General features: G+C 46.5%; 1 protein-coding gene across 2 annotated transcripts in view; it reads left to right on the plus strand.

Moving 5' to 3' along the window:
- Positions 1-824: 824 nt before the first annotated feature.
- LOC144149144 (uncharacterized) overlaps positions 825-15,325 on the plus strand; it is a 580,336-nt gene continuing 565,835 nt past the window's right edge. For both annotated transcript variants that reach the window (XM_077680685.1, XM_077680684.1), the window contains exon 1: positions 825-1,386. In XM_077680685.1, the coding sequence (XP_077536811.1) occupies positions 1,263-1,386 (124 nt within the window). In that variant the 5' untranslated portion in view covers positions 825-1,262. The remainder of the gene's footprint in view (positions 1,387-15,325) is intronic.

Below are 15,325 nucleotides of genomic sequence, written 5' to 3' on the forward strand. Positions count from 1 at the left end.
AGAAAATTTGAAATGCGTTGGGGGTAGCCGTGAGCGGATAACGTCGCTACAGCCCGTTATGGCGAATCACTTCACTTCACTTTCAAAAAGAACCCTTTCCTGCATCCATGAAATCTGAGTAAAAAAATTCCGCCTGCTCCTGGGTGGCCGTCACTCCAAGAATGTCTTCTTCCGTGCAGTACACGAACTCGCAAGAGAATGTTATAATGAAGTGAGCGTCACGTAGCCTGGCGGTCGTGACCGTCACGAGAGGCAGTAGGACAGGCAGCCAGCAGGTGTTTTGAGGTTGTCGCTTGCCATTCCTTCCTACAGACGTCATGGGAAATTCGCGGAGAAATGTCTGCCACCTTGTCCTTTAGTTCCATGAGTTTTCGAGCGCTGCATGCCTAGAGCTGCCCCTTTAGTTAACGCCAATAGCGTACCTTTTCTTCGGTGAAACCGAACTTGCCATACGAGGACATGCAGCTTTGGTATACCTTGTAAGTTTTTTTGATGTTGCGGAGAACTGGCGCTTAGAGCCATACATTTCGTTGTGCACTCCAGTGTAGGAGCATATGCGAGCAGGCGGAAATCTACTATGCTCTCCGCAGAAGCGCGCGCCTATCTTTCCCTGCCCGCCCTCGGCCTTTTCGAATTTCCGAACACATTTGCTCCAAAAAGAAATGTGCCTCCAGTAAGACCACGCTCTTGAATCCCGTTCCCGCGACGCCAGCGCCTCGCTGTCTTTGGCGCCGCCTGACGGCTGATCTCAGCAGCTCCTCCCGGGCCCGTAGCAGGCTGCCCCGCTGGCCCCGCTTCACCGCCCCGTATCGACTGCTCGCAGTTAGAGCCCGCATACGGCGAGCGCGGGACCGCAGAGGCGAGAAGGCCATCGCTGTCCGCGCCGCACAACTTGCTACGGCCAAAGAGAGACAGTCGCGTCGTCGGCTTCCCCGCTTTGAGGGGAAGCGTGCTTTCCACGCCGACAAATCTCGGCTCCATAGACCCAGCGCCCTGCGCGCAGCTTTTGGGGCTCGTAAATCTCCATCCTTCGGTCGCTGCGGCATCGTTTCGAACGTCAGGCGTGTGGAAGGCCGCGTTTCTGCGGCGGGCTGGTGCTTTCTTACCCTTTGTGCTGCTGGATCTTCTGTGGTGTGTTCTGTGCGCCGTCACGTGTGAGCCGCGCGGCGGAGAAGCAGGCGGCGGGCCGATGCTGTCCGAGCGGCGGTAGCACCGATGAGTTCGGGACTGCCAGTGAGCGAGCTCGTGGCGTCACTGATGGTATGCAGCATCGGCCGCCTCGCCGTCACAGGGACGTCGCCGGCCGCCTGCACGTCGTCCAGGTGTTGCTTCTGCCGCTGCTGCCGGCGCTGCTTGCCATCCAAGTGACGGCGGCGGCACACATACGTGAGCATGAACTGCTTTTGCATGTTCATCTTCCCTGCTTACCTGTTTACCCTCGCATCGACCATGGTCGATAGAGAGAACCGAAAAGGAATCGCTGGCCAAAGAATTTTGATATAACAGATCAATCGTTGGGCAAGGTATACTAGGTAAACAAGCCTGATGGAAGCAACTGTCTTATGGGTGGTTTTGGTTATTCATTTAACCAGTGTTCTCTGAATCTTTGACTACTGGTTCGGGTGCAAGATATCAAACACTTGAAGAGTTTAGGATGAAAATGCTTGTATCAGTCTTCCCCACACCAAAGCCAGCCAGGTGGGGGAACAGTACACGAGAAGCACTAGTCATAACCCTGGCATACGCGGGAGCGTGCAATCAAGCCTTCACTCAGCCCCTTTTTACCAAAACCGGGCGTATTAAGCAAAACGTGAGGTTTATTGGGATTTTCGAGTGGGGGGATCCGTTGTGTGAACCAAACAGGGAAGCACCACACAGAAAAGAGCAGAACACCGAAAATAGGGGCTTAGGAGAGAACTGCCAAGCTTGGCTTCAACGGTTCAAACCAGTAAGTGGTAATTGTGCCCATTGTTTGAAAGAAATCGGTAAAATAATGTGTCTTGGTGCCTTGTAGTCATTAACCTTCGCATTCATTAGGGCCCATTATAGCCACGTGCCTAATGCCGGCCAAACGCTGATTGTTCTCCAGCGAAAATAACTTGTGCGGTAGAATTTACCTGAAACACGGGCAATGGCTAGCAATTCTCGACCTTATTATTTTTCAGACACTTCACCTTCGCTCTGTGCAGATTTTTATACGCAGGCGTCCAGTAAAAAGGCGTCCAAATTCCAAGTAGAAATGTCCCTGCTAACATAAGTTTCCACCTCAATGACAGTCGTTAGAAACGGCTGTGGTTTCTCCGACATCTTTGGCTAGCGGCAGCATTGTCTTATCATCCTTTCCTACACATCTCTGTGGGTCATTCTGTCCGGTTTAATGCCTTAGGTGGCCCTTCTATTCTTTGGAATAATGGCAGCTCACGCGTGCTGCGATAAATTTTCAGCCCGAACAGAATAACGAAGTTTCAAGCAGTTCGATGCCCTCCTCAGAACCTAACATGTGATTCGATAATAATGGGTATATCGTTTCTCATTGAAACAGCTGTCAACCTTTTGACTTGTTCTGGAAACGCAGGAGTCTGCCTTCCCCTTTCCGCCTTGAGAACTCACGAGCGTGGTACAGGCGGCACTACGGTGCACTTCACAAGCGGAGTGCAGGACTGCCGAAGCTGCAGAAGAAAAATCTCTTGCAAAGTACTCACTCCTTTTGTCGCTTTTCTTGAGGCGGCCTCCGTATAACGTAACCTTGGAAAGCTTTGTTGAGATCCGTGTAGCATCCTGAGTGTTGCCGGTGGCTCGTGAAGTTACCTATTGGCAGGTGCAGCATTCTGGCACATCGCAGGTTTCGCAGAGTACTTTGAAGATAGCATAATGCGACGATTTGCGCAAAGGTGCAGTTGAAGGCGGAACCTGCTCTTTGCGAAGATTTATATTTTACCCCTTCACCTACTGTGTTCGTGAGCCACGCAAAAGTAATTTTGAAATGTATGGGCAAAACCTATGACAACGAATGACCACAAAAATGTGTACATTTTGGCGAGATATTTTTACAGTGCTGATATTCAAGTTGACTACCGGCTCTCTGCGGCATATCACTTTTCTTAAATGCCTTTACCAGATTCCTGTGACTCTGGGTTTTTTGAGAAAAGAATCGGGGCATTAAATGCTAAAAACTTCCCCTATGCTCGTATATTCTCTGTCCGTGTTCCTTGTGAAGTGTAGCCATTTAACTAGATGAGAGGGGCAGACTCCCAGCCATTCATTCGTGCCGGATTCCAAGCGCTGTAAAAGCACCGCCCACGGCCCAAGCCCGCTTAGCGGCGTTAACCCATAAATGTGGACTATACTCGGCTTACAGAAAGTAACGTACCTGGACGAGAAACTGTGCTATACTTGTTCGTCGAACGGTGACTAGAAACGCAGTGCGAAATTCCCCGCGAAATTATTTCTTCATATGGCGACTGGCATAGGCGCCAACTTTTTCTTCACGTTGAAACGTGTGTTTAAACATAATAAGGTATTCTACTGTTCACAGAGAATTTAGGCCATATTATGTAGTTGCAGCGCGAAGGGGAATGAAGGTTGTCCTTGCTGTCTTCGTTCCCTGCCGGACAGTAGCTACTTTGAATAAATGATAGACGCATGGTGTTGGGTTCGAGCGAGCACTTGTCGGTTACCGGTTGCACTCAAGGCAACGTTTTAGTTCATATTTGTTTAAATGGTTGCTTCTGTACCTTTCTCATTGCGATTTCTCGGAGTGGCATGCGGGTAGAAGCGTGCTTCTAATTTACTGACCAAGCAGCCGAGCCACGGTTTTACTCTAATGTAACCACCCCGCAGGATAGTTACCGAGAATAGAAAAATAACGCTATAACGACGCGCTATCACCCGACGCATCATCCTATGTGTCATAGCTAACGCCAGCTATGGAAGGTACATGGAAGATAACATTGCTGGGGTTGCGATTCCGGACACAATTATGCGCACAGACGACAACCCGCAGAACGCCTGCTACTCTCAGAAGACATTGCTTCAAAACGTTTTGCTGAGCACCGATGGCGGTATCGAGCAGAAAACCTGTTTTACTGCCCTGAAGTGCGGGGACTGCAGCTCTAATTGTAAATGGAAGTTAACATTTCCATCACCCTAATTACCCTAAGTGGGAGCGAATAGCTGCATTCGTAGCTCCACCGAGAAACGTTTGTCTAAGTGATTCTCGATGATAGCGACGGCTCGAGTCTCCTGTCTCTGATGCAGTGGACCAAACTGAAAGCTGTGAACATACTGTTACGTGGCGATAGGACACAGATGAGACGGGCGATAAGATTGGGTAAAGCGATCTAGTTACATTATTTACATAGTGGCCATTACAGAGCTCGTCCAGGCTGCGGCCCCCACATCTTCCTCCTAGTCGTCAGCGTCATTGATGGTGAGCCATGCCACCATGGGTATTGACCACAGCGTCCTGTGACACCACATCCCCGGTCGAGGGCCGAAGGTCGAGGGTCGAAGCCTGGGCGGGGTGACAATTTGGATGCGAATGGATAATGCGATGGCACTATACATTGATTGCCGCCACGGACGACGATGACGTTCTCGGTGAAGCCTGGCCCCGCAACACGGATGTCTTGAACGGCGACGAAGCGTCGTAGGTTGTCAGATCCCCGTCGGACGAGAGGGCTTGGGACACATCGTCGGTTCGTGTCGTCACAGCTGGTGTCGGCAGGTCTTCATCGGTTTCTCACGGGCTGAGGGCACGGGGCCGGGGACGTAATCGATCTGCGATCGTGGAGAGTATGGGGCTGCCCGACATGGCCCCCGTACCAGTGACGGTCGCGTCCAGGCCGTGACGGCACCAAGCGGTGCTGAGGGTGACGATGATCGACCCCCACACTCCACCGAATGTTACGTGGCGGCAGTACAAAGATGAGACGAGCGATGAGGTGGGGTGAAGCGATATATTTACATTATTTACAAAGCGACCATCACAGAACTCGCGCAGGCTGCGCCCCAAAATTTTCCTCCTCTGTCAGCGTCATTGATGGTGGGCCACGGCGCCCTGGCGACTGACCGCAATGTTCCGTGACAATATATACACAGCTTGTTTCCACTTTTTTATGTTCTATACGCAATGAAAAGCTCCATGAATTATGCAGACAAGAAATAATGTTTTAATATCCATTTATTTATTTGGGTAGTGTAATAATCGTTTTTGTGATGACTGAACAAGAATTGCGTTTGGAATAGGCCAGCCACGTACAACGCCGAAATAAATGCACGTGCAAGATACTCGATCGTGGATGTACCGTTGGATTGCGTCGACAGCGCCGAGCCCCAAGTGCTTCCGCACGAGCCATTTCATAACCCTGCTCTTAAGGCCGGAATTGAATAACCCTTTCCGGCGCTTTCAACTGAACGTATAGGCATATCCAAAGGTAATAAAGAGTACACAGCCGGACGTTCTCTAAACTGCTAAGAGGGTCCACTATCCATTTCTGCACCCACTTTCTTTGTATTCGTTGCGCCGGTTAACCGTATGCACACTTATATACCTGGCCATTCAAACGGTTTTTTGCGTGCTACCGTGACAAGGGGTTGAATAAATTTGAACCAGATTTCATTCACCGTTTCAGGTCCAGCTGATATTCGAGCTATTACTAAATCTATATAGCAAGGGGTTAGTACCACGACAAATTTTCAAAAAAGTGAAATGCACGCCCGCATGCAGCCAGTAATGTAACAAAAAAATACACTGGTTCGTAACTTTACTGCGGGCCGTAAGGACCCCACTTTTAATAGCCGGTGTTGCCGTGAGTGCTTTATTTGATAGGTTTTGTGGCTACTCCTACGGCTACTCGTACGGCTACTTCTACGGTAGTTGTAATTACAGGACATCGCCATGCAAAGCAATCGTGGTAAATGACTGTCCATCCGCGCAACGTAATGGGAATTTCTTGAGGGTTAACAGACACCCGTCTGAACACCTTTCTCAAGCATCGGTGCCTGCATACTGCCAAGATTTGACCTTTTTTTTTTCTAGAAGCATCCAATTTCATTGGGATTCCGCTTTTAACGAGACGCAATGACGCTTTCCATCTGAAGCGAATTCTTGTGTTGAATGTTGTTCCACAATTACTTCCCCTCTGCTGGCTTCTGCGGCGGTCCTAATGTTGTATGCAATAATCTTTCAAATGGCCTCCCATCCATATTCGTAAGCTCGATATGTGAATGCAGACCACACATAACTCCTAGATGCAAATTTCCGGAAAAAGGAGAAATAACATCGTTTTCTTTTGATCACTATGGCCGCGCACCAACAAAAGCATTGCACGACGTTTTGGCACAAAAGAAACGGGCTTCGTTTCTCTAAAAGTAGCCTGATTCGTCGCTTTCCTTGCTAAATAAAACAGGCAGTGGGGGCATTAGCAGTAGGATCAAGATCCGATGTTTCCTCCCAGTTTCATGACGTCATCAGAGGAACGACTACAGGGGCCCCGATATGGTTTCCTCAGTTACTTTTTTTCCCTCTAAACTTGACAAGCTTTTTCCGCCCCCTGTGGTTTGGTAAGTGCGGCGCCGTGTGGTCCTCCAAGCTAGCTAGCCAGTAATCTCTTGAGGCCGTATACGAGTAGCGACTGCTCTCGCTTTGCGAGATATTTATAGGAAGGAGCGCTGGCAATGTCCTGTTTGCAATTCAATGTGTTTTTTTTTTATCTAAGCAGAGTTCCTAATGTTTTATATGGTGCAATGTGTCCCTAGACGGCTTCGGATTGACACAGAACAAGAAGCATGAGCTTTCAGACGGTCGTCGTTCTCTACCATGCGTAATCATGCGAACGGCAATTAAACTTCGCAGTTCGATATCTCGGAGTACGGATGCGCTATAATGATTGTACCAAATGAAACTGCGTGCAAACACGATTGCGTCTAACTCTTCACTACAAATACGCCTGCTTACTGGAGCCACTAAGAAGTTATATATTAAATTTTAGTTAATTAAGCCCCCGACATGAAGAATTACCCCCTAATTCTGTGTCCACCTGGAAGCATAACCTCACTCTAGAGGTCGTCTTCACGTAAAGCTAAGCACCTAATTACAAAAAAATGTCGACATAATTTTGATCACCCTGTATATTAGGTTGAACATATGCTTAACATAACGCAAGGTCATAAGACCAAAATCAATTCACAGACCTAATCATGAATACCACCACCTACATCTATTTCTAGGATGTTACCAGCTATCGCAACGTCATTCAACAGAGCAACGTAGTCTGCTCTTACATTAGAATAAAAAGGACCCCCCCTCAGATAAATGTAACAAGCAAAAAGAAGATCGTAGTATAAGTGTGAGGAAAAAGTCTCGTGAGAACTGCTGCCTACTCTTAAAAAATTAAGGAAGTTGGTTTATAAATTGTTTGAAGCATTGGTGTTATGTGTTCGATTTACGTTGTACTTGAAGCTGAACACTTTCGTTGTAAGACGATCGAAGGGTTTCAAACTTCTTAAGCTTTCTTTCGTTCTGTCATTTGCAGGCACTCCGTGTACGAAACATTATTCAGGAAAGGAGCAAAAAAAGTAGCGAGGAAATGCCAGGCTGTCAAACTAGGAGAGTTAGTTCAAATAAACCAAGTAGAGTCATTACTGCTTCTTGTGGGAGAAAACGATTCTTTCACATTTAAACATCTTTGAAACTTCTCCAAGACCTGCCTGATTTGCTGCTATATTTCGTTCGTCTTAAGCAAATGAGAGGTTTGTTCATTATCGGAGCACGCCATTGAGGATTTAGTTGTTCAGCAGTGGTTATGTTAGTCAGTTCCCTAAGTAAATTATATAGACAAATTGGTACACGCATATCACGGGCAACGCACCTTTTCGCGAAGTAACTGCAGCTCGTGGAACCCTCAGGACATCACAAGTGCCTCGGTGTCATTCATGCTGCAGCAATTTAAAGCAAAAGTTTCGTCCCGCCTTTGGGTAAGAATGGCTTTACAAACGTTCTCTCCTTTCTTACAGGGCTCCACAGACAAGGCCTAACGCGTTGCCTATGAAAATGCAACGGACTATTTTCTAAGCCCATGCCACAGGTGCAGCTGTGGATCGATTGTGGGGTTTAAAGCAACTGGGATGTGGCTGGCGCCGTAGTGGAGGGCTCCATATTATTTCTGGTCTCCTTAGGCTCTTCAACCTCCGCCAAACTGTGACACCCGAGCGTTTTCGCTTTCTGCCTCCATCAGGAAAATGTTCAACGCTGACCCAATCTAACCAGCGACCGCTAGTTCGGCAGCACTACGCCATAGGCACTGAGCTTCCGCGGTGGGCCAGGTTCACCTGCTATCGTGTTCAAAGCTCACATGGCGTTCTTTAAGCTCTAAAGATGAACCTTCCTGCGTCACCACCTTTACAATTCGTCCCAAAGTGGGCAGATTCTTCGTGGCAGCTTTGGTTTGTGCACTATAACCTCATGGCGTTAGCGGCGTTATTGAGGGGAGTGGTGCATGATCTCCAAATGGAAACACAAATAGGGAACATAACACAGTACTTCGTAAAGTGTCCAGAAGATATCACAAGAAAAAGCAGAAAAAAACGATAGGAGCTTCAAGCGTGTTTATACGCGTATTTAAAGAATGGCTGATGTGTAATGCTTTGAAACCTGATTATGACCAGTGAAACCAAGAATATGCACGCAGCGTTTCGTGAAACTTTTCCCTCGCTTGACATTTCGTTGCCTGTCGTCTAGCTATATCTACTAGATGTTTGGCTGTTTGTATAAAGAAGCTAGACACAGCTGAGCGCCGGTGCCTGGAGGTCACTTGCGATGCAAGGAATGACCTTTAACTACGTAGTCTGGTAGAGCGATCACTCTAAAAAGGCACAAAAAAACAGTAATTTAATTCAGCGGTAAACAATGCCAGTGAAGAGATAGCCTGTTAAAATGAGTAGCAAGCTACAAATATGTAGCGACAATACATGGCACGGGTTACATCGACTTTTATTAATGGGTAAAAAAAATCAAAGAATGAAGTACATAAGTCAGCTCATAAAATACAGATGGTTCAAGCTTTTACTAAACGTAAGAAGATTGTTGTTCTACCCCTCTGTTGGTTTTCTCTTTTTTATCTCTGATGATCATTATTATAACGATGATTATGGCGATTATGTTTATGTTGATGTTGGTAACTACAAAACGACTATAGCTGGACTTCATACCAGCTTTTCTACGCGTGAGTTTCAAATCTAATTTTCCTCTGTGCCTTTCCACTGAAGCGGCGTCACAAATTTTTCTCAATATTGCTGCTGATATCACTTCGGCCAGACAAGAACAATTGGGCAGCCAAAGGTTTTTATACTCTTTTGTCAGGTAGTATAGGAAGAAAAGAGGAACTCCAAATACACGGTCCAGGGAATTGCCTGTTTTCGTGCCAACTTCATCTACTGAAACATACTTGGCGCTTCTTGTAGCACGACCCCAGCTGGCTGTTCTCATATACCAACGAACAGAAAGTGAGAGCTTTGCGAGAAAAAAACGGAAGAAAAGCGGTATTAGGAACGCCCCGTATCCTGGTCGGCCAGGTGCGTAAATAAATTACGACGTTACGGAAATTTCCGGAAATACATATAAAAGTTCCAGCTCACTTTGCCCACACTGAGCTGATTCTTATTACGCATGAAATCATGGTTGAAACGGTATAAGCAAAGGAAGTATAGCGGAGCAGAACATGTCCCCTCTTCATTTTCCTGTACTGCCCTTGTTTATTAGCCAATAACCTGCACTTATCTCCGCATAATACAGTGAACGGTCCGGTTACGTTCATCCCCTCTAAGCCTGGCAATTCGCGGGACGATTTGGGGGGAATGCGTTGTGCCTAAATCCCACATTCCCCTCGGTCCATGCAAACATGCCGTGGGAAGGAAGCTACGTACCACAGGGAGTAAAAGGCGCGGTACGCAACTAGAGTGAGGCACATTTTGCGAGCATCAGCATCATTAACAGCCCAACTCTGCCTACTGCCGGACAAAGGCGTATTCCAGTACTTTCCAACCCCCCCTTTTGCGAGTTTTCCGAGTGTTTTTTTCCTTTCACCCAGAATTCCTTATTTCATCCTCCACCGGGCTTTGGTCCTCCCCTAATTCATTTGCCACCTCGAACCAGCTAACACGATAAACGAGTGCTACCCCTGTTGTTCGCCATTCGCATTGTATATATCCTCTCAACATCGACTTTTTGCGGATTTTATAAGCAGTAATATAACCTATATTTACCCCTTTGGTTAATCAATGGGCCACAGACAAAGATTACGTAGCGACTATGGATAAATATTCGCTTTCAATAACACGTGCTCATCCAGCAAAAAGCGAGAGTAGAGCCCCGAGAGATATTAACGGTACGCTGTATATTTGAGCTTCAGCTGTACGGCGCCATAGGAAACATCAATCAATGCCCGGCAAATCAAGCAAGAGATAGCTTACGGAGAGTTGGTGGGTCCACGCGTACACACTGTGTCAAAATTCTGTATACCATGCAAATAGGTTTCTGGCCATAGAAGATTTAGAACAAGAACCTAATCTATAAGTGTAACCGTTATATTTCTGGCATAAGACCCTTCTGCGTCACGCGAGATGCACGCGTGTATTTCGAATTCCTTGCAGTTTTGGACGTTTGCAACGGCCTAGAACCTTTCGCAAAGGTGGCACCACCATGGGGCAAATAGTTTGCTAGCGCTTGGCATATATGGTATCCTGTGATAAAAACACCTCCACCATAAGCGGGATTCATAAAATTCTTGCAACAGCGGGATGTCTCAGCTGTGCTCAATGCCTTCGGCTTCGGCTGCTACACGGTAGGCAGAGACGGAATATCGAGCAGCCTTTGAATTGTGATGGAGAAACAAGCGGAAGTGGGGATGAACGCACGCATTTTTTTTTTCTGTAGCAAGGCATACATCATCAGCTGTGATATCAAACAATACAACACCTCATTTAGTGAGTTCCACCGCGGTCCCAAGTTAGACTCAAGGTTGCCTTCTCTGATGCTATTCTGTACGCGGAAAACATCTTCCTCGAAGAGCTTTACAAGCGTATGCCTTCGTTCCTAAAATGACAACGGAGCTTCAGGTAGCTGCGTATTTATCCCCTTCAGAAATAGATCCCTCTTCGGGGAGCACATGTTGGTGCTCTAGTATATATGCATGAGACGCGGTTTTCCAACGCGAGCGCGGGACGCCCCGGGCGGAATTCCGGAAGTAGAACAGAAAGCTATAAAAAATAGGTGCTTGCCTTTTTCCATAGGTAGGTTATACACTTTTTTGTGGTTTTTAGTACAATATGGTCTTCAGACTATGCGCTTCGTTGCCACAAAAAAAAATCAAAGCCGCTTTCTTAGTGCAAAGATGGTTAAAACGCAGAAGATTTCCCCCATGCAACCTGACCCTAAGTTAACTCAAAATTCAAACTTCTACACCAAGATGGCAAGCTGGGAGAGTTGGTATTGGTTCATGGTGATAGAAAATAGCCAGCGCAAGGAAGACGAGGACGACGAAGGTAACAGACACAGCGCGGCACTCACAACTGAATTTTTATTGGAAAAGGAAAAACATATGTACACCAAAAACTGCGCATGTCAAAACAGTTCTCTTCAGGAATGAGTCACTGCGCAAGCCTGCAACTCGCCAAGTCACACGTTCTGCAAGATAACAGATTTCGTTTTGGTGCAAGGACACAGAAGGTTGGCTAACACAAGTTTCGCAATTTTTTTATATGAAAAAAGCCTCAGACACTTCCCTAGTATGTTGATTAGGGTGTTTGAACAACACGGTTGTGTCAGATAAAACCGGTTTATAACGCTAGAGACCCAGGATGGATTCCGACCAAGGGAAGTGTTTTTTTTTTCTTGAGGCGCGTGATGTACCTTCGCTAATCATCATAGTCGTTTTGGGAAACCAATAGCGTAGAGTTGGCTTTCTGTGGGGCCTTGTTGGGACGGGATGGTTGCCATCAGGAAGGCATGAAAAGCTTCGCTTTAAAAATGGGTCAGCCGCAAGTTGAACCCCTCGTTCATTCTCGTGCCTCGTTGGCAGTTTCTGTGCACTCGCCTTCTCGCGAAAGCAGGTGTAACAATACTGCTGGCCTACGCGGTCACATAGTTTAAACAGACGTCGCAGTGCGCTCCATTGCACTTGCGTTGACAGCTTTTTGATCGCTTCTACGCTGCACCATAAACGCATTACTACCAAATAAGAACGCACTGGGTCTACGTTTAATGCATTCGCGTTTTGTTTTGCCGACTTCCACCAAAAGCCTCCCCGTCCTTCCATTAATTCGTAAAAGGCTACATGATCCGCGTGACACGCCACCCGTGACGTGAAAAGCTGTTTCGCGTTTGTTAAAAAGGGCCCTTTGAAAAACTACTTTAGGGTCTGAGGCCTGCAAGGGAAACAAACATATAGGTGTATGTCAGAAATAAGAAGGGGAAGTTGAGCAAATTCGCACTGGGATAGCCTGTGGATATTTTCTAGAACAAAACAGAAAACGCATATTAATGATGCCTCCAGACGGCATTCTTCTGATGCGTTCTGATGTGCTGTGCTAAGGGAAATATGAATTAATGTATGTGAGAAGATGGTACCCTGCTAGGAATGCTCAGACCATATCTGACAATATTCACTCCGATATTGTTACAATACTTTTCAAGGGCGCGTTCTTTCTTGAATGAGGCCGTGTTGAACGCACTTCCTTCCACCAGTTAACACCTCCAAATTAACCCGAGACCCCCTAAATCTTTTCGAAAAAGTATTCACTGTCACGGCCCGGACAGGGCACATTGAAAATCACACATAATTCGCAAAGATTCTCGTTCGAACCTCCCGCCAAAAGACTTTCCGGTTGTCCATTAGCCGTGACATGATGCGTGAGCTAAGTTTGCGTAAGAAGGCCTTTCATAAAGCGCGCTATTCCAGAGGTACTGAAGGCATTCCCTTCGTCCACTCTCATAGGAGTGTTTTCAGCTCTCTTATACAGAAAATCGCAAACAAAGATGCAAATAATCGAAACCTTGACCCAATCTTCTCTGGTGGGGTTTCTTGTGCGTCGTATGTCGGCATCGTATACCCAAAATAACCTTACTAGTTGCGGCTTCCTGAAATAAACAGTCATTAGGAAATTCACCACCCTTTTCTCACCGTTTTTCAGTGGTCCACCTATTGGAACTGCTTTTCAAACTTGAGCCTGGCAGAAAGGTTTAACTGGCTGTATTAAAGTTCATCCAACCCTACACTGATCCACCCCGTAATCAGCGCAAAAAAATATTTGAAATAATATTTCCCATGGTTGCTGGAAAGAGACGAGGAATACAATTACTCAATCTCTTCAAGAGTCGGGGGGAGAGCTGCGATTTGTGCATAAGAACCCTTGGTCAAGTGGGGAATAGGAGGTAGGGGTATCTGTCGACTGGGGGATCTTGAAGGTCTACTGGAATGAGACTAGACCAGTGGGCCCCTTGTGATGGCAGGAGTGGCCATGTAGCATGCATGAAGCAGAAACACAGTTCTAAACTGCAGGCGCTGGAACGCTTTCTATGGATTAGTGCGCTTTAACAGACAGTGTGGCGGGGTCCGATGTATGAGGGCCGATGTCCGAGAAGGACGCATTTTGACGAGTGGTAACCGTGCCAGACAACGTGCTCAAGAACGGCGGGTGTGGGGTATGCGCAGTAGAGGCATCGAGGTGTCAACTTGCCATTTGTGATAGTCAGCCTTAGCTGAAAAAAAAGGTGACATCATTATTAAAATCCGCACCTATTTTCAGGAAGCCCAGCTCACATCGACGCATCCTTGAATCAATAAAATAAGGTCATATGTGCGAGTACGACTGAGGCAAACGGGGGAGGTCCGTACGTACCAAAACCGCCAATTTGTGTAACGTACACTCTTTGTCAAGTCTCTGGTAATGTCCCATATATAGTTCACGCGCAGTCGCAATCATTTGTTATAAACGGCTTTCACATGCGCATTTTGTGTGACGAAATCGCGAGTGTAGGCACTGGCAGCCAAAGGTTGCGCCACGTAGCCTTGGCAACGTCAACAGTTCGGCTATACTGGCAGCGTTATCTTACACCACTTTGTCACCTAGTTCTTTTTTGCGAAGCAAACCTCAAGCACACGAACTTTACCTAATTTGTCTGGTCTAACCTGCCTTAACGTTGTATTGATGCGGATCCAGCAAATAGGGCGAGACCACACTTTTGATTACCTGTATTTTTTGTTCCTCTTTTACTCCCCGCTTTTCGGTGCCGTTTTCATGAATTGTAGAAAATAGAAACCAAACTAAAACATAAGATAAAGGAGGACATGGCTGCCTGTTTCTGTTTTCCACCAACTCCAACACGCTCTTTTCTTCATTTGGTGTACCTACTTTCCAAGACTCTACCCTTGCGAGTGGTTTTTTAATGACCTGATTAATAAAAAATTACCCGAAAGTCTACTTTTTATATCAAAAGAGTTCCTATTCCAAGTTAGGTGGCGGTGGTCTGCCTCAAATATGCCTCAGGTTACCTTTCAGTAAACCGTGTTGGCACGTAAACGAGGCCTGCCACCACTTCTGGTAGTGTGGAGATCTCTTGGCTATATCTATACTTCCTGTTCATGCTGCTTCTTATTTCAAAAATGCTTTTTTAGAAGGTGTACGGAAAACGTACATGTGAAGCCTGCTACAAAAAATGGCATGAAACAAAAAAGCTAACCGCGTTTCGCAGTAATTTCATTTGTCTATAAAATCCATTAAAGTGAAAAAAAAAAGCGACCTCGTTATTCTTCCCGCCCTTGTCCGTTCAGCGAACCACTTGCGCCACATGTAATTGCCTCCGACTAAGTCTGAGATATATCGACGTATTCGTGGCGGCCCACTAATTTACTGTACGCATAAAGCGCATTCTAGCAGACCTTAGCAAATACATGGGAAAATGAACATAACGATTTATTCAAAACCACGCCTGCATAATATCCGCCCAGTAGAGAATGTCTACGAGAGAATGTCGGCCGTCATTACCGACAATTTGCGCAATGATTGAGCGAACAATCAATACTGGCTGTTCGTGCCCTTATAGCGAACGCGGTTAATGCGTTCAACGGGTCGATTTTTTGTTGGCCTAATTGAAAGTCATTGCTATCAGTTTTTCTTTCGGGTCATGCAATAACGTTATTACGAATACATGTGAGAGTTTAAACGCCATCTTCCCAGAATTCGACCGCAAGTGTCAGGAAGACTGATTTTTTCGCTCGCACATCATATTATTTGTCAAATCTTGTGCGATGCTACTCAATCACGGTGA

Source organism: Haemaphysalis longicornis, unplaced genomic scaffold, assembly GCF_048455015.1.
Source record: "Haemaphysalis longicornis isolate Haplotype H1 unplaced genomic scaffold, Haemaphysalis longicornis Haplotype H1 scaffold_8, whole genome shotgun sequence".
NCBI lineage: Eukaryota > Metazoa > Arthropoda > Arachnida > Ixodida > Ixodidae > Haemaphysalis > Haemaphysalis longicornis.